Raw genomic sequence first — 22,585 nt, 5'->3', positions numbered from 1 at the left:
CCCCACCAGGAGATGGAAAACAGTACAAATGTCATCATGATATTCACAAGAGGATGCATGTTCGCGTATGAGAGATACAAAAAAGTGACTACTATGAGATAAAAACCGTGCAAGCCCTGCTGCCCCAGCGCCAAACGAACCAAAAAAAAGCAAAAGAGCAAAGGCCAATCGCTGCATGTGGAAAACCAACACGGGAGAGGGATATAGGGGATAGAAGATGAGAAATAACGCAGAAAGTTGTAGACCGGGGATTATCAACCTCGCCTCAGAAGCCAGCTGCTCGGTTACGATATTCCTTGAAGTTCGAGATTGCATGCATCTCCGGCGAAGCCTGCGGCTTGGGTTGTTTGTCTTTGGTCTTGACTTTCTTCTCGCGCCGCAGCCTCTCCTCCCATTTGCTTTCCTCGGCTGCGATGAGGGAATGGAAGCGTCCGCCTTGCCCGCGGGACAGATAGATCGGCTTCTCCTTGCGTTCCGCGACCGACTCGGTGACCAGAACGAATTTGACGCTGGAGCCCGGGGTTTCGAACATCGCGTCGCTGAGGATCGTCTCAAGCTCGGTCCGTAGAGCGCGGGCGCCCGTTCCCATGTTAAATGCGTTGGCGGCAACCTTGTGCAATGCGGGCGTGGTGAAGCGGAGCTCGATGCCGGAAAGAGAGAAGAGTGTCGTGTACTGGGCTAGTAGGGAGTTGCGAGGTTCGGTGAGAATGCGGACGAGTAGCGGTACCGTCAACGCTGATAGTGCCGCTGTGACCGGGACCCGACCCACTAACTCCGGAATGAATCCGTAATTTTGCAGGTCTGTTGGGTTCAAAAGATCTAGGGCGTTGAAATAGGCTGGCTCGCCGTTGGGTGATGCGGATGAGGCGGAGTTGAAAAAGGGGAGGTGTTTTTGGTAGAGTGCTTCCTCTTCGGAGCCAGGGAGAATTGGAACCGGCTGGTTGTTCGGCGAGCCTGATTCCCTTGTACGCTCGGATGAGCCTGACTGCGCCCGAACCGGCTGACCGAAGCCGATTGAGCCACGAGCTATCCTATCCATGACAACCTTTTGCAAGCCGACAAAAGCACCTGAGAAGATGAAGAGGATGTTATCGGTACGAACATTGTAGACCTCTCCTTTCTGCGGACTATGCCCGCCTCCAGATGGGGTGAACGGGGAGTTGCCTAGAGGACTGTTCGACGGATATGTGTTCGGGGTGTTGTTGACGCGAGGCGCGCTTCTCTCCTGCTTCGCTTGGACCTGGACGGTTGTACCCTCAATAAGCTTCAGAAGAGCTTGCTGTACTCCTTCGCCACTGACATCTTTGCCGTGGCTGATTTTCGTGGCTGCAAGCTTGTCCACTTCGTCCAGGACAATTATGCCTCGTTCTGCCTGCTCCACATCGTAATTCGCCGCGGCTAAGAGCCGGTGAACGCATACATCCGCATCTTCGCCGATGTAGCCGGCCTGGGTGAACGGAGTGCAATCGGAGATGCTGAATGGGACCGACAAGATCCTTGCTGATGTCTTTGCCATCAACGTTTTTCCAACACCCGATGGTCCCAGTAGTAGAATATTCGACTTCTCTAGCTGCAGTGGCGACGAGTCTGGTGAGTCTTCCAGTTCGACCGGAGCCGTCGTGGGCGCAAGCAGATCCGCTTTTGGAGGGAGAGGCACGGTTCGTTGTTGACCTGGAAATTCATCTGTATGCAAGTTAGGATCTATCGAAAGACCACGATTCCTAGCTAGTAAAGTGACTGCGGTTGGTTTTACTCACCCTCGACCGGGTGGCGCTCAAGGGCCTCCCTGCGTGCGCGCTTGGCCAGTGACTCTGCGTTTTCCTCTTCTCGCCTTTGCAGCTCCTGCACTCGTTGATAATGATTGAACACAGCAACGCTCAATATCCTCTTGGCACGGTCTTGTCCCACTACGAACTGATCTAGATACTGTTTCAAGGATCTCGGCGTGACCCGCGGTGCCCCGAAGGCCGGAGTAGACCCGAGAGGCCCAGCTGTTGGCAACCCTGCCTCATAACTTCCAGTCCATGGCTGACTGGTAAAGTCCGATCGGTCAAACTGAGAAAGTGTGGGATATGTTGCTGAAGAATTTGTGAACCCGCGACAATCGCCTTGGTATTGCGAGTTCGGCGCATGCCGATAGCGGAGGACAGAGTAGCGGTGCACCCTAGGGGAACCACATGCCCGAAGAGGCGACCGCAGCATGACCGTGAGAATGGGACAGGTATAGATGGTATTCTTATATGATCCTCTCCAGATGAACTCGATAAGCTTGAATAGAGGGAATGGGAAAGGGAGAGGTAGGACAGGAGCTCTCGGAGACGTCGCTTCCGATGGTGGCAGGTAAGATACAATCAACCCGACCGATAGCTTTCCCCGCAGCACGTGATGCTTATCAACCGATGCTATCCGCAGATGACGTGGTCCGGATAGTACAGTAGCAATTCTCTGAATAGTGTCTGATTTTTGTTGATATCAAGGGATGTCTGCCGATATAAGTCTTTAGTTTGATTGCCTGAAATGCTGACCTGGGCTACGGATACGCCAGAGCAGATGACAATAGAGTTATCCCATCACATTCCAGACAACGAACTGAAGGAGTAAACCGATGATAAAGAAGGATCTTGGGAATGCATGGAAAATCTCTGATTCTTCGATCATTTAAATAGCCAAATCGAACTCACGTAGGATCTTTGAGTTGATTGAAAAGGGATTTCGAGCACCGAAACAAGTTGCTGCATGGATTCACTTGTCCTTCGCCAGTGTCTTCATGCTCAGTCAACTATGGAGATGCGCCGAGCTGTTATGTATACAGAACATTCAATGCCTGAGCATACGTGTGTCTCATACTTGTCGAACCGCAATGCACGATCTTCAGTGTAAATATGTGGCCATGGCCGCTTGAAATTCCGCATCATTTCGATGCAGACTCTATGGGTGACTTTGAGCAAGATGAGCCAAGAATCGTCATCACGATTTGTTGATAGAACTGCATCGGAAGCCCCTCCACCAGGTAGCTCTCGAGTGCATACTCGCTTTATTCCGAGCGAGATAGATTCTCCGAGCCAGCTGCTACCGAGACGCCTGCGCCTCTAATGTCTTCCTCCATTGATCTCATTGATTCGTCTTGAAGGCCGGTTGTTGTTCCATTGTCTGCGATATAAAGTTTCGCAATGCTGCCCATCTACTGGTTCCTGCATTGGTGTCGGGGGTGGTATTGGCGTTCGACGAAGCAGCCGTCTCCATGCTTGACAGCTGTGCCATGTTCATTGCAAATCTGTCTCGTTCGACCTTCTCTAGTTTCTCTTTGCGCTTCTGGGCACCCTTCTTATGTTTCAAAGTCTTCTGCTTGATAATGTTCACCTGGTTGCTCGAATTGTTCGAGTCTTCCGCGGCTTCGGGCAGGGCATCCGCCAGGGAGTCCAGATTCGTAACGAGTTTTTTCGAGGCACGTCGCCGTTTGTGGTTTTTGTTCGAGCTCTTCTCAATCTTTGAAACGAAGCTGGCATGCTTGATCAAGCGTTTGTCTTTCTTTGTCGTGCGGAACTCATCGAAGAGGCTCGAGTTTGTAGGGAAGGTGCCACTCCCGCTGGCGGGCTTCTTAACAGCATCCTGTTTCTTTGCCGGTCTGACGGGGGCCTATAATAATAATTCGACCTGTCAGGGGGCAATTCTGTGGTTAATAGTGAAGTGGTACGACTGACCATGGCTATTGAATTTATTCTTTTACTGAACTGGAAAAGAGGGGAAAGACTTCAGTCGCATGTGCTCGTGACTATAATGATAATAACTTTTTGCAACTGCCGACTATTTTTTGAGATTAAGCCTCTTGTGGAATAGTGTACCAAATAGTTCCAGCCCCTGCGCTCACCGCCCGGGTTGTTGTCAGTCCCCGACTTCCCCCCCGAATCGGAAGAGCCGTAAAGACCTCTCGGACTTCATTGGCACATGATTAGCGTGGTTCCTTCTAGGCTGGTCGGAGGCAAATCCTCGGTCAGATTCTGTCCAACAAGCCCGTTTCTCGTTGGCCAAACACCTGATACAGATCTCTCGCCGGTGGGGAAGTTCTTACACCACTGCTATACCAAAACTGGGTTGATGTTGTACAAAAATTCCCAGGGAATCTTTTGATCGTCATCTTTTCATCAATACTTTTCTCAAGTCTCCGAGGGCTTTTGTATCTTCAATTGGGAGGGAGGAGATCCACAATTACGGCTATCGAACCCGTCTCTTTATCTTGCTCTTACATCAGGGAGCCACACTGCCACCCACCACACTTCGGCAGGCCAACTTCACTGATCTCATTTGTGACCTTTGCATGTGGATGCAGTCTCCAGTCCACCTTATATCACGCTGGTCTCCTCCACCTTGCTGGAAGACACTTGTGATTCTACCTCGGTCCCAAACACCCCAGCGCCTCCTTCCTACTTTATTACCTCCGAGAGCCTCGCCGCTTTCTGCCCCTTCAAGAAACTTTAATCCCTCATTTTCCCACCCCATTCAGCACTTCTCCTACACACATTCACGGCAGTTTAGTGAATCCCTAGGCAGTCACACGACAATGGGCTCTCTTGGACCTTTTCAGCGCAAGCACAGGGTTGCTGTGATCGGCTCAGGAAACTGGTATGTACACCTACGTGTGTTCTCGTTTTGGCAAGAGTCGGTAAGGGTGAATGGGTGCTAACAAGGCATAAGGGGTACCGCTATCGCCAAAATCGTCGCCGAAAACACTGCTGGAAACCCTGCCATCTTCGAGAAAGATGTTCAGATGTGGGTCTTTGAGGAGAAGGTCGAAATCGCCAAGGACTCACGCCACTACAACGCTTCCTCTCCATTGTGCCAAGGGCCACAGAACCTGACGGACATCATCAACACCGTTCACGAGAACGTGAAATACCTTCCTGGTATCACTCTTCCAGAGAACCTGCACGCTAACCCATCTGTGGTGGATGCTGTCAAAGACAGCACGATCCTTGTCTTCAACCTCCCTCATCAATTTATCATCAAGACTTGCGAACAAATTAAGGGGAAGATCGTGCCTTACGCACGGGGTATTTCCTGCATCAAGGGCGTGGATGTGAACGAAGAAGGAATCAGCCTTTTCTCAGAAACAATTGGCAAAATTCTGGGGATCTATTGCGGTGCGCTTTCAGGTGCCAACATCGCCAGTGAAGTCGCGCAAGAGAAATGGTCCGAGTCGAGTATTGCCTACGACCCCCCACACCTGGATTCCAAGGCTCCTTCGCCCAACCGCTCTCCCTCCGCATCTTCTGAGAATCTTGTTCACTTCGAGCACAAGGATGTATCAGGCCAGCTTTCTCAGGTGAAGCTGCAGGCTCTGCCGTCCGAGTTCCCTCCAGTTGATCATGCTGTTCTCAAATCCCTGTTCCATCGTCCTTATTTCCATATTCGTGTAGTGAATGACGTTGCTGGAGTCTCCCTTGGTGGTGCTTTGAAGAACGTCGTCGCGGTCGCTGCCGGCTGGGTAGTCGGCATGGGCTGGGGCGACAATGCCAAGGCTGCTATCATGCGGGTTGGACTTCTTGAGATGGTCAAATTCGGAGAGAAGTTCTTTGGCGCGACCATCGAGACCCGAACTTTCACTGAGGAGAGTGCAGGCGTCGCCGATCTGATTACCAGCTGCAGCGGTGGCCGTAACTTCCGTTGCGCAAAGCTCAGTGTGGAAAGGAAGCAATCAATTGAAGAAGTCGAAGAGACTGAACTGAACGGCCAGAAGCTCCAGGGCACCTTGACTGCAATTGAAGTCAACAACTTCCTGAAGAAGCAGGGCATGGAGGATGAATTCCCCTTGTTGACTGCTGTTTACCGTGAGTCACCTCTCCCAAGTTCTGACACTTTACACTTCCAGACGACTAACCTTTGGTAGGTGTTCTCACGGGAGCTATGTCGGTGGAAGACATTCCATCATTCATCGAGCGGTAAATGAGACCTGATGACATTTCCCTTTGGCTATGTTTTTGTTGTTAATTCACTGGGACTTGTTTCTTTCAATTATATAATAGAAAGCCGATTACTCCAACATACACGGAAACGAGCGAAGTGACGAGCGTTGGCGCAAACCAGGCTATCTTCAGCGCGCGGTTATAAAGACGGAAGGACACACGCACATACGACATACCCCTTCTTGCTCTCTTTTCTTCCCAGTCACTGTGTTCTCAAATGGATTTATATCCTTTGTTTACTTTCTGGCTTGTGGTTAATTTCTCTTCGTTATTTTTCCATGCACATAGATAGATGACCATAGACCTTTTATAACACTGGCTTGTTCTATATACTTATCTCGAATCGGTGTACGATGCTTCTCAATACAACTGACTATGACTAAATATGAAGCACAGGACAGAGCACTGTACAATGATTCTGTACTGCAGTCTGCCTACAGTCTGCCGAAAAGGAGTTGGGGATTCCGGCGATGACGGAGTCCGGAGTTAGTATCCATCATACGTACAGTACCACGAAGGCCGGCCTAGACTTTTTTTTTACCCGCTCCCGCGCTTCCCCGCTAAGCTACAGTACTGTACGGCTCGCCAACAACAACAACAAACGGTGGCCCATGATCATGATGTCAGGGTTCCCGCGCGGGGAGGAGTCAGCCACGGGGGTTGGGTTCAGGCGCAATCCAGGAACATGAGAGAAACTTGGTCAGGCCTGGATGCGTCTCCAATCATTCCAACTCTTCTCTCCTCTGTTACTTAGTACATTTATTTAAATAACCCCATAAGGCCCACTGCTCGTGCGTGACTGCTCCGATTCCTCATCTTGCAATCGATTTCCCCCATTTGTTCCCCTTCCCTACCTACATACCCATCCTATTCAGTGACATCGGTGGCTCCAGCAGGCGCGTTTCTCCTCTCACCACGGTCTTTACCACAGCAACGCTCTTGTCCGACCGTGATCATCCAAGGTCAATCGGAGGATCGCATACATCTGCTTAGGATCACACAATGTCTTCTCCCAGGCAGGTCTATCTGCTGCCGCTCAAGGATGATGGCTCTCCAGACGTTCCGGGAGGCTACATCTATCTCCCCGCACCTTCCGACCCGTCCTACCTTCTCCGCTTCGTGATCGAGGGGACGAGCTCGATTTGCAGGGAAGGTCAACTTTGGGTGAACATCCCTGAAGATGGTCACCCATTTGATCGGTCTGCTTTCCGCAGCTTCAGGTAAGAAGACAATTGGATTTCTCTTCTGTTGGTGACAGTCCAATTGTTGAGACCCTGGGTAGACTCTCTCCGGACTTCAACAAGAATATTCAAATCGACGTTCCCATCACATCTCCCGGTTCATTTGCCTTCTACGTGACCTTCTCTCCGCTTCCTGAGTTCTCGGTTTCTCAGACTGCAACTCCGGAGCCGACAAGGACTCCAACTTACTACATTGACGTCTCGCCTAAATTGACCCTCCGCGGTCGCGATCTGCCACTCAATGCTCTTTCCATCTACTCAGTCATTTCCAAGTTCTTGGGTAAGTATCCTACAGATTGGGACAAGCATCTTAATGGTATTAGCCAGCGCAATTACAACATGATCCATTTTACTCCTCTGATGAAACGCGGAGACTCCAACTCGCCGTACAGTATATTTGACCAGTTGCAGTTTGACGATGCCGTGTTTCCCAATGGGGAAGCAGACGTTGCTAACTTGGTCACGAAGATGGAGGAGAAGCACGGGCTCTTATCACTGACAGATGTTGTTTGGAATCACACAGCCAACAATAGCAAATGGCTTGAGGAACATCCAGAAGCTGGCTACAGCGTTGAAACTGCACCATGGCTGGAATCTGCCTTGGATCTGGACAATGCCTTGTTGGAAATCGGAGAAAACCTTGCTTCTCTCGGTTTGCCGACTGAATTCAAATCAGTGGACGATCTTGTCGCCGTCATGAATGCAATTCGTGAACAGGTCATCCACAAACTCAAGCTATGGGAGTTCTACGTCGTCAACGTTGCTGCGGATACACAGAAGGTCATTCAGCAATGGCAAACTTCCAAGAGCATCGACATAACGAGCGATGAGTGGTCGCAGCACAAGCTGAAGGACTTCGGCAACTGGACTCTGGAAGAGCAAGCGATCTTCGTCCGTGAAAAAGCTATTCCGACATCAAAGCAACTCCTTGGTCGGTACAGCCGAGCGGTTGAGCCGAAGTTTGGAGCAGCGATACTGACTGTGCTGCTTGGTCCTTCGGATGCCGCAAGTTCGGATACCACTGCGGCCGAGAAAGCTATCTCAAAGTTACTCGATGAGGTGAATCTCCCTTTCTACAAGGAATACGACGCAGATGTTGCAGAGATCATGAACCAGCTCTTCAATCGCATTAAATACCTTCGGATTGACAGTCACGGACCTAAGCTTGGTCCAGTCACGGAGCAGAACCCACTTATCGAGACGTACTTTACGAGGCTGCCGCTAAACGATACCACCAAGAAGCACGATAGCAAGGCTCTGGCTCTCGTCAATAACGGCTGGATTTGGAACGCTGACGCGCTGCGGGACAACGCTGGGCCTTTTTCCAGATCGTATCTCCGTCGAGAAGTCATTGTCTGGGGCGACTGTGTGAAATTGAGATATGGATCCTCTCCTGAAGATAATCCCTTCCTCTGGGAATTCATGACCAAATATACCCGTCTCATGGCTAAGTATTTTTCGGGTTTCCGCATTGACAATTGTCATTCTACGCCGTTGGTAGTGGCAGAATACCTTCTGGACGAGGCACGAAAAGTTCGGCCCAACCTCACAGTTTTCGCAGAACTCTTCACTGGTTCAGAAGAGGCGGATTACATCTTCGTCAAGCGACTTGGTATCAACGCGCTCATTCGCGAGGCAATGCAAGCCTGGAGCACCGGAGAGCTTAGCCGACTTGTGCATCGCCATGGAGGCCGTCCGATTGGAAGCTTCGGGGTTGATCTGCCTTCGTCCGGCAGTAGTCATGCTATAGCTTCATCAGGGATCGACGGTGGGAAGGAGAAGGTTTCTCACATTCGCCCCAATCCTGTGCAGGCTCTCTTCATGGATTGTACTCATGACAACGAAATGCCGGCCCAGAAGAGGACTGCGATAGACACGCTTCCGAATGCAGCTCTAGTAGCTATGTGCGCCTCGGCGATCGGAAGCGTCATTGGATACGATGAGATCTACCCCAAACTTGTCGACCTTGTTCATGAGACTCGTCTGTACTCTTCAAGATTCTCTGAGTCCTCCAAGGTTGACTTGGATTCGCTCGAAGGAGGTATCGGTGGCGTCAAGAAACTCCTCAACGAACTGCATACTATTATGGGTTCGGAAGGCTATGACGAGACTCACATTCATCACGATGGAGAGTACATCACGGTTCATAGGGTACATCCCAAAACGCGGAAAGGAGTTTTCCTAATCGCCCACACGGCGTTCCCAGGGCAAGATAGCAAAGCGATATTGGCACCCACCCGCCTGGTCGGTACTCGAGCAAAGCACATTGGGACGTGGCGGCTGGAGGTTGACTCGAGCGAGAGTACTAGGAAGGAAGTTTCAGAGGACAAGTCCTACTTACGGGGCTTACCCAGCCAAGTTCATGCTATCGAAGGCACAAAGGCCGAACAAGACGGCAACGACACAGTCATCTCAGTTCTGGAGTCGCTTGTTGCCGGATCTATCTCCCTCTATGAAACTTCCATCCCCAGTGCTGAGCATGCGTCTGGGCTTGATGTTCATATTACGGAAGGAGTAGACGAGGCTTTCTCAAACCTGGGCTTGGTTGATCTCAATTTTGTGCTTTATCGCTGTGAAGCAGAGGAGCGAGATTCTAGCAATGGCCAAGACGGGGTATACAGCATTCCAAACCACGGCTCTCTAGTCTATGCAGGTCTCCAGGGTTGGTGGAGTGTACTTGAGAATGTCATCAAGTACAACGAACTAGGTCATCCTCTTTGTGATCACCTGCGCAACGGCCAGTGGGCTCTAGACTTCATTGTTGGAAGACTGGAGAAGGTGGCTAAGACAGAAGGATATTCTGCTTTACACAAGCCTGCAGCCTGGTTGCGGGAGAAGTTTGATGCTGTGCGCAGTTTGCCAAGCTTCCTACTTCCCAGATATTTCGCCATCATAGTTCAAACTGCCTACAACGCAGCGTGGAAGCGCGGCATTCAGCTCCTCGGTGGCAACATACAGAAAGGACAAGAGTTCATCCACCAGCTGAGCATGGTGAGTGTGCAAATGACTGGATTTGTTAATTCTGCATCCCTATGGCCGACAAAGAGGGTGCCTAGTCTTGCAGCTGGCTTGCCGCATTTTGCTGTTGATTGGGCAAGATGCTGGGGTCGAGATGTTTTCATCTCCCTGCGAGGTCTTTTACTTTGCACCAGTCGGTTTGATGATGCCAGGGAGCATATATTCGCATTCGCGAGCGTCCTCAAACACGGAATGATTCCGAATCTACTCAGTAGTGGAAGGCTACCACGGTACAACTCTCGTGATTCAGTCTGGTTCTTTCTTCAGTCTATTCAGGATTACACCCTGATGGCACCGGACGGAATCAAACTCTTGGACGAGAAAGTGCCCAGAAGGTTTCTTCCTTATGACGATACGTGGTTCCCATTCGACGATCCGCGAGCCTACTCGAAGCACTCAACTATATCCGAAGTGATCCAGGAAGTGTTTCAACGACACGCTCGGGGCCTATCATTCCGAGAATACAATGCAGGGCCTGACCTTGACGTACAGATGAAGCCGGAGGGGTTCGAAATTAATGTTCAGGTTGACTGGGATACGGGCCTGATCTTCGGTGGTAGTCAGTTCAACTGTGGAACATGGCAAGACAAGATGGGAGAAAGCGAGAAAGCTAAGAACAAGGGAGTCCCTGGAACGCCGCGTGACGGAGCTGCCATTGAAATCACAGGTCTCGTCTACAGTGCATTGAACTGGGTAGCGAAGCTACATGAGCAGGGACTTTATCAGCACTCTGGGGTTGACCTTGGGGAAGGAAAGTCGGTGACTTTCAAGTCATGGGCGGCAAAGATCAAGGAGAATTTCGAGCGCTGCTACTATATTCCATCAAATCCGGAGGAGGATGCCAGTTACGTTGTTGATCGGAATGTGGTCAACCGGCGTGGAATCTACAAGGATCTCTACAAATCAGGAAAGCCATACGAAGATTACCAGCTTCGTTCGAACTTCCCGATTGCCATGACGGTTGCACCGGATTTGTTTACACCTTCAAAAGCATTGTCGGCCCTGGCACTTGCCGATGAGGTCCTGGTCGGCCCAGTCGGCATGGCTACTCTTGATCCTTCTGACCTCAATTATCGACCAAACTACAACAACTCCGAGGACTCCGAGGATTTCGCTACCTCCAAGGGTAGAAACTATCATCAAGGTCCGGAATGGGTGTGGCAGCGCGGGTTCTTCCTCCGTGCGTTTCTGCACTTTGATCTAGCTCGCAGAGCGACACGCGAGGAGCGAACTGAGGCCTACCAGCAGGTTACTCGACGACTGGAAGGCTGCAAAAAGGCTCTGAGAGAAAGCCCGTGGAGAGGTCTCACGGAACTTTCTAACAAGGACGGTGCATACTGCGCTGACTCGGTGAGCCTCAACAGACTACCCGTTTGAGCAAAATCACGTCACTAACTATAATATCTCTAACAGTCACCCACGCAAGCATGGTCCGCTGGATGCCTGCTTGATCTGTACTATGATGCCTCTCAGTACACTCAGGATGAGTGAGCGCTTTCAATTCATGCCTTGACGGACAAATCAAAGTCATCTACTGGTGGACTGGACATGATTTCTCACTCGATGCAGTAACTGGAACAGGTCACATAACCACTATTTAGCATATCTCTCTTTGCCAGACAGCCATAACTTCACGTATTTTGACTATTAATTGATGTGTAATAATTTTCTTTTAAGTTTCAACGCCGCTTGTATGGCTGCAGCTCGGCTGTACAAAATGAAGTAGACATGCGTCCTACAGTGCTGTAAGCGAGGCATAAAGGTGTGCTGAGTCAGCCAGCTGCACAAGTTTGTGAACGAGGACGGTTTGAGTTTGGGTTCGTTGAGACGCCCATCGAAGTGAAGCGATGCCCGACACGGCGAAGATCGCATTTTAGCGCAGAGATTGCGGTGTAGGTCCCTTGCTTCGAATGTTGCCTGACGTGGGTTTTTTTGGTTCTTCTGCTTTACACTTCGCCTTCGCAACAACCTCGAGGCTGTGACGCTGTGTACTACGTGTAATCTGGCCCCCTGACGTCAGTTGTTTTTAAGCTGCGCATTCCTCTCCGGACAGAAAGAGCTCCGCGTGCCCATATGCATTGATAATCCAAGACATCCGTCAAACGCACCCAAGCGCAGAACACAACCTCACCAGAGTCATGTCGCTCTCGCAATCTGCCGCGGCAGCGATGCTGACCGCGGTTGATGCGCCCATTGAAGTACATGAGCCGAGTTGGGGGGACCAAACGAACCCTCGCGACTTCTTAACTCAGTTTGTCATTAGTATGACTATCGGCCTGGGCGCTTTCCTTGCTTTCTGTGTAAGTACCTGGCTGCCACTTGGAATGCCTTCGTTTCTAACTAGTCAAATTGGCATAGGTTTTGCGACCAAAATGGACCGAGCTCTATGCCGCGCGGAGAAGACAGCGCTGCGCTGCATCCCACTTACCCGAACTCCCTGATAGCTTCTTTGGTTGGATACCTGTGCTGTATCGCATCACTGAAGAGCAGGTGCTCGAGTCGGCGGGCTTAGATGCATTTGTCGTAAGTGCGATGCGTGCTCCCCGTCAGCTTGTTCGTGATCTTGGTGGCTGACAATCCCGATGTCTGATTCAGTTCTTGACCTTCCTCAAATTCGCGATTCGGTTCCTCTCCGGCGTGTTCTTCTTCGCCTTGGTCATCATCCTTCCTATGCATTACAGGAATACCGGTAAATCGGGCGTCCCGGGCTGGGACGACGATGACGAGCCTGTTGACGTTTTTGATGGCGACAAGGATAAGAAGAAGATTATATCGGACCCGAATTACCTGTGGATGTATGTGGTATTCACGTACATCTTTACTGGACTCGCCGTCTACATGCTCGTTCAGGATACAAACAAGGTCATTCGCATCCGGCAGCAATATCTCGGGAGTCAGACAAGCACGACAGATAGGACAATTCGCCTCTCTGGTATTCCTCACGACATGGGGTCGGAGGAAAAGATCAGAGAGTTCATAGAAGGTCTGCAAATTGGAAAAGTGCAAAGCGTTACCTTGTGCAAAGACTGGCGCGAACTGGACCGGCTGATTGATGAGCGGCTCAAGATCCTTCGCAATCTGGAGTGGGCATGGACGAAGCACCTGGGCTATAAACGCGTCAAAGCCAACGCAAATCGATTGCCATTGTTGCAGCAACATGCGCGTGGATCCAGCATCGTTTCGGAGGAGGATAGCGAGCGCATACAGCTTATCTCTGACAGCACGCCAGCCCACGTCCTTGACTATGCTCACAAACGACCGACTACCCGCATCTGGTATGGACCATTCAAGCTGCGCTACCGGAATGTGGATGCTATCGACTATTACGAAGAGAAGCTCCGGAGGATTGATGAGCAGATCCAGCTTGCACGCCAAAAGGAGTACCCACCCACCGAGATTGCATTCGTCACAATGGAGTCTATTGCCGCCTCGCAGATGGTTGTTCAGGCCATCCTTGATCCGCAGCCAATGCAGCTTCTTGCTCGTTTGGCACCAGCTCCTGCCGATGTCGTATGGAAGAACACCTATATCCCTCGCTCGAGACGAATGATGCAATCCTGGTCCATCACAGTTGTCATCGGCTTCCTGACGGTTTTCTGGTCTGTGCTTTTGATTCCTGTGGCGTACTTGCTCGAGTATGAAACTCTTCACAAGGTGTTCCCCCAGCTGGCGGACGCTTTGTCACGGAACCCGCTTGCCAAATCCTTGGTTCAAACTGGTCTTCCCACTTTGGTCCTCTCGCTGTTGACCATCGCGGTGCCGTACCTCTACAGCTGTAAGTCACTGTTTCTTGTCTTCTATCGCTACAGGAACTGATCAGTTACTCAGGGCTGTCGCATCAGCAAGGTATGATGTCTCGCGGTGATATTGAGCTGTCCGTCATTTCGAAGACCTTCTTCTTCTCCTTTTTCAACCTCTTCCTTGTTTTTACCGTGTTCGGGACTGCAACAACATTCTTCGGTTTCTGGGAGAATCTCAGAGATGCATTCAAGGATGCCACCACCATTGCCTTCGCACTGGCCAAAACGCTGGAAAACTTCGCCCCTTTCTACATTAATTTCCTGTGTCTACAGGGAATAGGATTGCTTCCATTCCGTCTTCTGGAATTTGGGAGCGTGGCGATGTATCCCATAAACTTTCTCACGGCGAAGACACCCCGCGACTACGCCGAGCTCAACACGCCTCCCGTGTTCAGTTACGGGTACTCTATCCCACAGACGATTCTCAGCTTAATCATCTGTGTGGTTTATAGTGTATTCCCCAGCTCCTGGTTAATCTGTCTTTTCGGACTGATTTATTTCACCATCGGCAAGTTCATCTACAAGTACCAGCTTCTCTATGCCATGGACCACCAACAGCATTCAACCGGGCGAGCGTGGCCGATGATTTGTAGTCGTGTTTTGATGGGCTTGATCGTCTTTCAACTCGCGATGATTGGCGTCCTGGCATTACGCCGAGCAATCACCCGCTCTCTGCTCATCGTTCCCCTCTTGATGGCAACTGTGTGGTTCAGCTATTTCTTCTCGCGAAACTACGAGCCCCTGATGAAGTTCATCGCGCTGAAGAGTATCGACCGTGAACGTCCTGGTGGAGGAGATATCTCGCCTTCTCCATCGTCGACTTTCTCGCCGCCATCTGGTCTCGAGCGTGATGCGTTCCCGATCCGAATTGGTGGTCAAGAACTGGGGCTTAGACTCAAGAAATATGTGAATCCGAGTCTCATTTTGCCCCTTCATGACGCTTGGCTTCCGGGGCGCAGCACAGCCCCAGGATACCAGCATGATTCCGGTGTCGAGGAGACGCCAAATGTCGCAGCCGAAGAGAGTGTCTAAGGCTTCGCGAGCAATCCCATCTTGGCAGTATGCCTTCCCTTTTTCAATCATGCTTCCCGCACATACAACCTCCCTATACCTTGTTTGTATTTCCACGGCTCGTCTCTCATTCCTCTCCTTGTGGATGACGCTTGATGATCTATGATGCTACGCCCACAATATCTACGAGATAGCCATATTCTCTGACTTTAAAGTTTCATGTTTTTATGTTATGTGTATCAACCGCGCTTATAGACATATTGTTGAATTGTTGAGGCGGTGGGATTTGTCCACAGTTCGTCAGCATGTCTTGCTTTTCTGTACATTGATCTCTCGTTTTATTGATACCAGGAGCTGTTTCCCGTCGAGGGCCATACTAATATGTAACTCTATTTTGTGACATGACTTGATTCAATTGACTACAAAGAGTGTATTTAAGTGTAGGCAGGCGGCTAAGCAATCTTGAAGTAGCCCCTTCCTCATTGAACCTCCCACCAACCACCGAATCACGTATCGTTTTAGGAAAGTACCCAACCCTAGTGTCCCGTCCAGGTGCATATCTCCTCAGACGTCGAAGCGATCCGTGGGAGGTATAGTTATGCAATTTACTTTACGCCCCGAGTACGTCCAATGGTTCATATGACGATTTGGTTTGACTGTCGCTAGACGCAGCCAAGATGTAAGCAGGCCTACACTACCATACTAACTCCCCCCGGATAATACTCAGACTAACACATGTCAACCATGCGCGATCCGCTAGAGGACGTGACTGTATGGGTACTTAGTAGCTACGCGGCACGTCCACATGAACCCTTTCCCCTCTACGCATGATCCCACCCACGGTTCCATCACACCACGACCAAACTTGGAAGGGTATGTCCCAGCTAAGCAGTCCGAATACGGTGAAGAGTGTGATTGTCACGAAGATATCCGCTGTTCTGGTCTCATTGTATACCAGAGACGAGATCGTCGATAAGTCATCTGAGCACTTCCACAAGAGCATCGCCGAGGAACCTTATAATCAAACTGACATTGACCCATCGGTACCTTCCATTGTCTTTTTCCTTGAACTTTCAAGTAGGCCATAGCATTCTAATCAGTTGATTGGGGATAGAAACTTGGACCAAGCCCGAAGCTAGATGACTGTGAAGCGGAATTGCGCCGCAGTCCCAAATGCGAGATTCCCCAAGACGAGCAAACCGTCATAGACCTCGGACTTCAACCGTCTATGAAAATGCCTGATAGTCCGAGCGGTATACCGGTCAACAAGCGTGTGGCAAGGTGTCTCTCCAATACGGTAGATTGGGATGAGGATTTGAGGCCCAGCAACGAGCCAGCCGAAGTGACGGCATACCGGGGAAGCACAGAAGCCACTTCGGTCCCATCACCCTTACCTGGGGATACCTATACCTTCAATGACAGCCACAAACCTCGCAGAGCCACGAGTGCGTCCAAAGGGAAGGCGAAGCGGAAGAAGCTGTCGACAGGAAGACTTTCTACAACAGCCCAGCGGACTGTGTCGAAGAAGACCAACCCGAAAAAACGCGGAGCTCCTGTGTCAGATGAAGCGGGAAAGGGCGAGAAGCTTGGAAACCGGCGAAAGAGGCTGGTTGTGACCCTGCGACATGTTGGTAGCTCCCGTAGTGCCGGCACCCAATCTTCTCGAGCTCTTCTGGGTGATAAAGCGTCTGTTGATGCTGTGTTAAGCTCTGCGGCTACGGACAAGAACCTCGAAACTCTTTTGTCCGACAAGGAGAACATGGACTCAATCCTGTCTATCGTTCAAATTCCGGGAATTGACGGCAGTGACAGGGTAGAGCTCCATCGCTCTGGCCTCCAGGGTGAGAGCGTTGACATTGAAGGCATAACAGCGCCTATAATTCGCAGCCAATCGCTCGAATGCCTTGGAAGGGGACAGGTTCACCCAGTTGAAGGGTCGTTCGCAGCATTATATACGGTTGGTACAATGACAGACAGATCTCTTCACAGCAAGAGTGATGGACTCGAGAACTTGACAAGCAATGACAAGAGTCCTTTCGTACACCCCGAGTCAAGCATGGCATTCATGGAGGACATAAGCTGGAAAGCTCAAGAGATAGGTACCGAGATAATTCATCACGGAGCTATGTCGATCGAGAGTGATCCAGAGGGTATTTCCAGCTCAAAAAGTACATCAGCGTCCATGACATCGGCCGAGACTTCATTGAGAGAGCGTCGTACCCAGTCGAGCTCTCAGGAGAGTCTAAGCGCAGAGGCTGTCAGTATTTCACGCTGTTCTCCTCAAGGGACTCCTAGAAACACAATAGTCGATACCAATGGAAGTCCCCGCCTCTTTTCAGAGAGATATAAGGAACACTACAAGACACAGACACTTGTTCTAGACGACGCGGCATCCTCATCTGATTTCTACAGAGGCCATACGACCGGGAAAGGGCCAGCTTCCTTCGCTAACCGGCTGAAACTATGCGCAGCTAGAGACGACCGGCCGGAAATATCCGGACCTATCCTAAAAACTGCCGTGCATAAAATGCTGTTGGAGACTAGCGAGGTGGGTCAAGCACTCTACGAGCGCGGAATTACGGAAAAGGGTTGCTTGTGCTGACTGCGACGATTGTGCCAAGTCCCTCAACCGCCACATCGAGAGCGAGAACACCACTATAAGCGAGGTGTTTGAGTCATTCCGGAAGAACTGCCATGACATGCTTGACCAGCTATCAGAAGCCCAGGAGGCACGGATTAGATTATGCCAGCAACAGATGGAAGGCATTCGCAAACATCATTCCAAGATCTGCGAGGAACTGGTTCACCGGATGGAAAGAGATGAGCAGCGATTCCAGAAGCTCCTCGACATCACTTAACCTTCTAGATATACTTTCAAGCGATCTTGCATATGGCATCTGACGCCAACAAGAAGTTCACAATGGGAGAGAAGCTTTGATTTTACATATTCAGCTACTTGTGCCAATTAGAGTTGACGAGGGTGAGGTGATTGACAATCTATGAATACCGCATTCATGCCCGCGGCCAACTCAAGTAATGGATTGTTTGTTCCATATTGATGGAGTTCATAGTACATCTAGTTCGGAATGCCAATGCCTCATGAAAGGTATGCCTCAGTACCCGAAATGGTAGGGAGCAGCAATGCCTAGGACGCCTGGTTGCTAGAAGCGCATTTTGTGAGCGATCTTGAGTATTGATTCTCAAGAACGCGCTTCCAAGCAATAGTCTTCCAGCCGTCGCAGGTCGATCGTGTTTGCTTCTAGTCTCAGCTAACCTTGAGAAAAATGGATCAACGATGACAATTTGTAGTAATCGACTACTGAGCTCCATGCAATACAGCTGCAGAACGTGCTCAGCTGGGCTGTGCGTAGTACGTACTTAGTATGTTTCCAGGTGGGCGAGGCATTCCAGGGGCACAGCCAATGGGAAGCACAGTTTTGGGCATTTGTCCTGTCCGCACACCGAAGTCACGTGGATCGACAGATTATGACTCGAATGGAAATGCGCCGCCCGCCGACTTAAGGAGCCGGCCAGAGCGAGTGAACAAGCAGGTTTGACAATTTCTTATAAGAGTCAATTGAACAACAACCTAGTCATTTTTGTGCAATTGATTCTCCTCGCCTTTTTTTCTCCCCATCTTCTTCTTGGTTGCTTTCGTTCAAATCAACCCTATCATCTCCCTCTTCTTCATATAGTCCATCGGGCATACTATCTGCCTATCTCTCTCTATCGCCATCTCTTCCCACCCCGCCGCCGCCCACTATGTCGGTGAGTCACCTGCGGCCACCCACGATGTTTTGGATCCCATGCTCACCATAGCCCATACAGTTCTTCATCGAAAACCCTAATGTCGGAGACAGAACATCGTTGGAAGACTCGAGAAGTATGTGTGCCCCCATTTTCTTCATTTACCATGCCATTGTGACTAACAACTTGCGCTCTTCCACCACAGTTCGAGGATACAACCCCCTCACTCCGCCCAACCTTCTACAACATGAGATCGCCTTGACGGATAAGTCGAGACAAACAGTCCTCGAAGGCCGTGAGGAGGCCACAGCCATCGTTCAAGGCACGGACACTGACCGGCACCGCTTGATGGTCGTCATCGGACCATGCTCGATCCACGACCCGGAGATGGCCCTCGAATACTGCGATCGGCTGTTGAAGTTGAAGGAGAAATACCAGGACGAGTTGCTGATTGTCATGCGCTCTTACCTCGAGAAGCCCCGGACTACTGTCGGCTGGAAGGGTCTGATCAATGACCCCGACATCGACAACAGCTTCAAGATCAACAAGGGCCTGCGCGTCTCTCGCCAGCTCTTCGTCGACCTCACCAACAAGGGCATGCCGATTGCCAGCGAGATGCTCGATACCATCTCCCCACAGTTCCTGGCCGACTGCCTGTCGGTTGGAGCCGTGGGTGCTCGCACCACGGAGTCGCAGGTCCACCGGGAGCTGGCCTCGGGTCTGTCCTTCCCCGTCGGGTTCAAGAACGGCACCGATGGCTCGCTGGGCGTGGCGGTCGATGCCATTGGCTCCGTCAAGCATCCCCATCACTTCCTGTCCGTCACCAAGCCCGGTGTCGCCGCCATCGTCGGCACCGTCGGCAACCCGGATTGCTTCGTCATCCTTCGCGGTGGCACCAAGGGCCCCAACTACGACGCGCAGAGCATCACGGAGGCCAAGGCGAAGCTGGCGGCCCAAGGCCTGCCGCCCCGTCTGATGGTGGACTGCAGCCACGGCAACTCGCAGAAGAACCACAAGAACCAGCCCAAGGTCGCTGCCGTTCTGGCGGAGCAGATCGCTGCGGGAGAGACCGCGATCATGGGCGTGATGATCGAAAGCAACATCAACGAGGGTATGTAGGATTCTTCTCATGTCTGGTTCGTTTGCTAATGCTTTGTTCTGCAGGTAACCAGAAAGTCCCTCCCGAGGGCAAGGCCGGCCTGAAGTACGGTGTCAGTATCACCGACGCCTGCATTCACTGGGAGGATACGGAGCTGGTGCTGGAGAACCTGGCCCAGGCTGTGCGCACTCGCAGAGAGAAATTGACCTCTTCCCAGTGAGCGGCTCGCCGGGTTTTGTTTTGTTCTTCGATATTACTGTAACCAAGGCACGACTATAATCGGATGTGGGGAGCGGGGTAAACACAAAAGTGATCTATGGTTTCTGTTGCATTGGATCTTCTACGCCCTTGCGGCGGGTAATAAGCTAGGTAATGAATATCAATGAATCGTATTCTAAGTAGCTTTTTCACCTAGGCACTCGCCAGGCGGCACCCATGTTCACTACCTCTATGTGTCCTCCGATGCGGACGGAGGTTGGCCGAGGTAAGCTAGTAGTTGTAGTTAGTATCTTAGCCCAATTCCCTATCCTTGAGCTTGACCAAAACAAAAAGCTAACGACAACGACGCGATTTGAACGCGCGCGGGCGAACCCAACAGCTTGCAGTGCTATCAGATAGCATTCGAGGCTGTCGCCTTAACCACTCGGCCACGTTGCCTTGATGAAGACAAGAAGGCGGCGCTTGCAATCATAGCGATAAAAAGGGCCAGGATGCTTACACTGCCTTCATGAAGTATATTCAGGCAAGGTTAAGAATAGAAGCATTCTGAAAGGGGCAGGCAATAGGGCTTTTACGAAGCTGAAGGATAGCCCCGTTGGGCAGACCCCAAAAGGTAAAGAAGACGCGGCAGAGCACCAATTCGAGGTCACATCACTGACTACGTTGTCATTGAGCATTGGCGTAGATCATAGATCGTAGACAAGATTTCTAGCAGTGATCAGTCCGGACAAAGATGGGGAAGCGAGGAGGTATGCCCCAATATGGCACATGATGAGGGAGATCCGATCAGATCTAATCTCCGCACTGAAGGCACCGAGAGCTATGCGGTACCATTACTGCATTCAACTGCGGGATTGCGCAATCCACTACCCGCTGCTTGCTGCTCTATGGTCACAACTAGGGACCATAAGCTTATATCAGAGCCGCATCGTGAGTGATGCTCAAGGTACATGAACAGAATCATCCCAGAACGAAACACGAACACAGCAGCAGCAGCAGTTGCAACTCTCTCATCGACCGGATGTGAGAGGTATTGGTAATCAACCCCGGCAGGTCGAGGATCCGTTCCGATAACCCCGGCTTCGCCGACCAACAACAGTTCCAGTTCCCATATAAACCCCATCATGTTGCTCACAGGCTGCCAGCAAGTCATGTCCATGTTTAACGGGCTTACTGAGGTGGTCTTCCTTCGTTACACCGATTCCATCGATTGAGTTCCAGCGTTATTCCCAGCAAGCGCTCGATTGTACACTACATACAATCGCGGAGTATTCCACGATGGTTCACATAGATGCTTCGGGCATGGGCGATGCACCCCAGCAGCAGCAGCAGCAGCAGCAGCCCAGCTCCCCCATCACCACCAGCATGGCGAACCCCGCCCTCAACAGAGACACCCACCTCGCCGCAAAGCTCGCCGCGCTACAAGCCCACGGCGTCAGCGCGCAATCGCTCCCGGCCTCCGACGAATCCGTCCTCTATCTCGCCTACGGCTCGAACCTGAACTCGCAAACCTTCCTCGGCATGCGGGGCATCCGCCCTCTCTCGCAGACGAACGTCGTCGTCCCCAGTCTGTGGCTCACCTTCGATCTCCCGGGCATACCGTACGCGGAGCCGTGTTTCGCGGCGACGAGATACCGTCGGGGTGCTACTGAGGGCATTGAGGAGAGCAGGTACCGGGATGAGGAGGGCAGCGACACCGACACGGACAACACCTCGACGATGCCCCAGCAGAAGGAAACAGACCCCTCCCTCCCCCTCCTCACCACCACCACCACCACCCACAATTCTCCCACAGGAGGAGAACCAGACTACAGCCCGCGCATGCCGCTCGTCGGCGTCGTCTACGAAGTCACCCTCTCCGACTACGCGCGCATCATCGCCACCGAAGGCGGCGGCCGCGGCTACATCGACACCGTGATCGACTGCTACGCCTTCCCCACGAACTACAACCCCCAAACGGACCCGGTCCCCGAACACCCCGGCACCGTGCCCTTCCAAGCTCACACGTTACTGTCCCCTGGTGCTGCCGCCGCCATCACCACAACCGCAACCACAACCCCAGCACCCAAAACCAAAACTCCCACCCGCCCCAACCCCTTCTACGCCCAGCCCTCAGCGCGCTACCTGGGCCTCATCCGCGCCGGCGCCGCCGAGCACAACCTGCCCCGCGCGTACCGCGCCTATCTGGCCGGCATCCGGCCGTACCGGATCACGACGCTGCGGCAGCGGGCCGGGCATGTCGCGTTCCTGGCGGCGTGGGGGCCCGTGTTGATGGGGCTGATCGGGCTGGGGCGCGCGCTGGCCGGTCCGGATGGGCGGCATCCTGGGTGGTTGGTGCGGGCGCAGGACGCGGTGTTTGGGGCGATGTGGCGGTCGTATGATTCGTTTTTTGTGGGGGTGTTTGGGGATGGGGAGCGGACGGTTGGGGGTGTTGCCGTTGCTGAGGATGAGGACGGGGTGGTGAAAGTAGAAGAGGGGGAGGGGGTTTGT

At 51.7% G+C, this 22,585-nt stretch overlaps 7 protein-coding genes and 1 non-coding gene across 8 annotated transcripts; 5 read left to right on the top strand and 3 right to left on the bottom strand.

Annotated features, from left to right (window-relative positions):
- Positions 1 to 49: 49 nt before the first annotated feature.
- Positions 50 to 2,694, bottom strand: BO82DRAFT_178200 (putative ATP-dependent Clp protease). The gene is made up of 2 exons (XM_025630396.1): positions 1,758 to 2,694; positions 50 to 1,683 (listed from the first exon to the last, which is right to left on the bottom strand). The coding sequence occupies exons 1-2, from the start codon at positions 2,200 to 2,202 to the stop codon at positions 266 to 268; spliced, it is 1,863 nt and encodes a 620-aa protein (XP_025487732.1). The 5' UTR covers positions 2,203 to 2,694; the 3' UTR covers positions 50 to 265.
- A 417-nt stretch (positions 2,695 to 3,111) lies between these two features.
- Positions 3,112 to 3,704, bottom strand: BO82DRAFT_368453 (FAM207/SLX9 family protein; the record flags this gene model as incomplete). Its single annotated transcript, XM_025637121.1, has 2 exons — positions 3,112 to 3,636; positions 3,702 to 3,704. 2 exons carry the CDS (start codon positions 3,702 to 3,704, stop codon positions 3,112 to 3,114), a joined length of 528 nt encoding a protein of 175 aa, XP_025487731.1.
- An 802-nt stretch (positions 3,705 to 4,506) lies between these two features.
- On the top strand, positions 4,507 to 6,309 carry BO82DRAFT_358204 (glycerol-3-phosphate dehydrogenase family protein). The gene is made up of 3 exons (XM_025636226.1): positions 4,507 to 4,620; positions 4,693 to 5,825; positions 5,885 to 6,309. The coding sequence occupies exons 1-3, from the start codon at positions 4,559 to 4,561 to the stop codon at positions 5,938 to 5,940; spliced, it is 1,251 nt and encodes a 416-aa protein (XP_025487730.1). The 5' UTR covers positions 4,507 to 4,558; the 3' UTR covers positions 5,941 to 6,309.
- Positions 6,310 to 6,740: 431 nt separating this feature from the next.
- BO82DRAFT_395348 (glycogen debranching enzyme) lies at positions 6,741 to 15,479 on the top strand. The gene is made up of 8 exons (XM_025638785.1): positions 6,741 to 7,180; positions 7,243 to 11,569; positions 11,633 to 11,706; positions 11,923 to 11,964; positions 12,273 to 12,519; positions 12,578 to 12,742; positions 12,815 to 13,994; positions 14,048 to 15,479. Exons 1-8 carry the CDS (start codon positions 6,963 to 6,965, stop codon positions 15,049 to 15,051), a joined length of 7,257 nt encoding a protein of 2,418 aa, XP_025487729.1. The 5' UTR covers positions 6,741 to 6,962; the 3' UTR covers positions 15,052 to 15,479.
- A 426-nt stretch (positions 15,480 to 15,905) lies between these two features.
- On the top strand, positions 15,906 to 17,900 carry BO82DRAFT_435787 (uncharacterized protein; the record flags this gene model as incomplete). The annotated part of the gene is made up of 4 exons (XM_025641061.1): positions 15,906 to 16,073; positions 16,145 to 16,871; positions 17,502 to 17,578; positions 17,652 to 17,900. 4 exons carry the CDS (start codon positions 15,906 to 15,908, stop codon positions 17,886 to 17,888), a joined length of 1,209 nt encoding a protein of 402 aa, XP_025487728.1. The 3' UTR covers positions 17,889 to 17,900.
- A 669-nt stretch (positions 17,901 to 18,569) lies between these two features.
- Positions 18,570 to 20,172, top strand: BO82DRAFT_358200 (3-deoxy-7-phosphoheptulonate synthase). The gene is made up of 4 exons (XM_025636225.1): positions 18,570 to 18,798; positions 18,859 to 18,913; positions 18,983 to 19,888; positions 19,942 to 20,172. Exons 1-4 carry the CDS (start codon positions 18,793 to 18,795, stop codon positions 20,094 to 20,096), a joined length of 1,122 nt encoding a protein of 373 aa, XP_025487727.1. The 5' UTR covers positions 18,570 to 18,792; the 3' UTR covers positions 20,097 to 20,172.
- A 260-nt stretch (positions 20,173 to 20,432) lies between these two features.
- Positions 20,433 to 20,533, bottom strand: BO82DRAFT_t274. The gene has a single exon. It is a non-coding gene; the product is annotated as a tRNA-Ser (tRNA).
- A 1,014-nt stretch (positions 20,534 to 21,547) lies between these two features.
- On the top strand, positions 21,548 to 22,522 carry BO82DRAFT_248805 (uncharacterized protein; the record flags this gene model as incomplete). Its single annotated transcript, XM_025630857.1, has 2 exons — positions 21,548 to 21,737; positions 21,837 to 22,522. Coding segments are annotated over 2 exons (876 nt in total), but the record flags the coding sequence as incomplete, so codon positions are not given.
- Between the last annotated feature and the right edge of the window lie 63 nt (positions 22,523 to 22,585).

This window comes from Aspergillus uvarum (assembly GCF_003184745.1).
Source record: "Aspergillus uvarum CBS 121591 unplaced genomic scaffold BO82scaffold_67, whole genome shotgun sequence".
Classification (NCBI taxonomy): domain Eukaryota; kingdom Fungi; phylum Ascomycota; class Eurotiomycetes; order Eurotiales; family Aspergillaceae; genus Aspergillus; species Aspergillus uvarum.
This window is presented reverse-complemented; position numbering and strand designations above follow the sequence as displayed.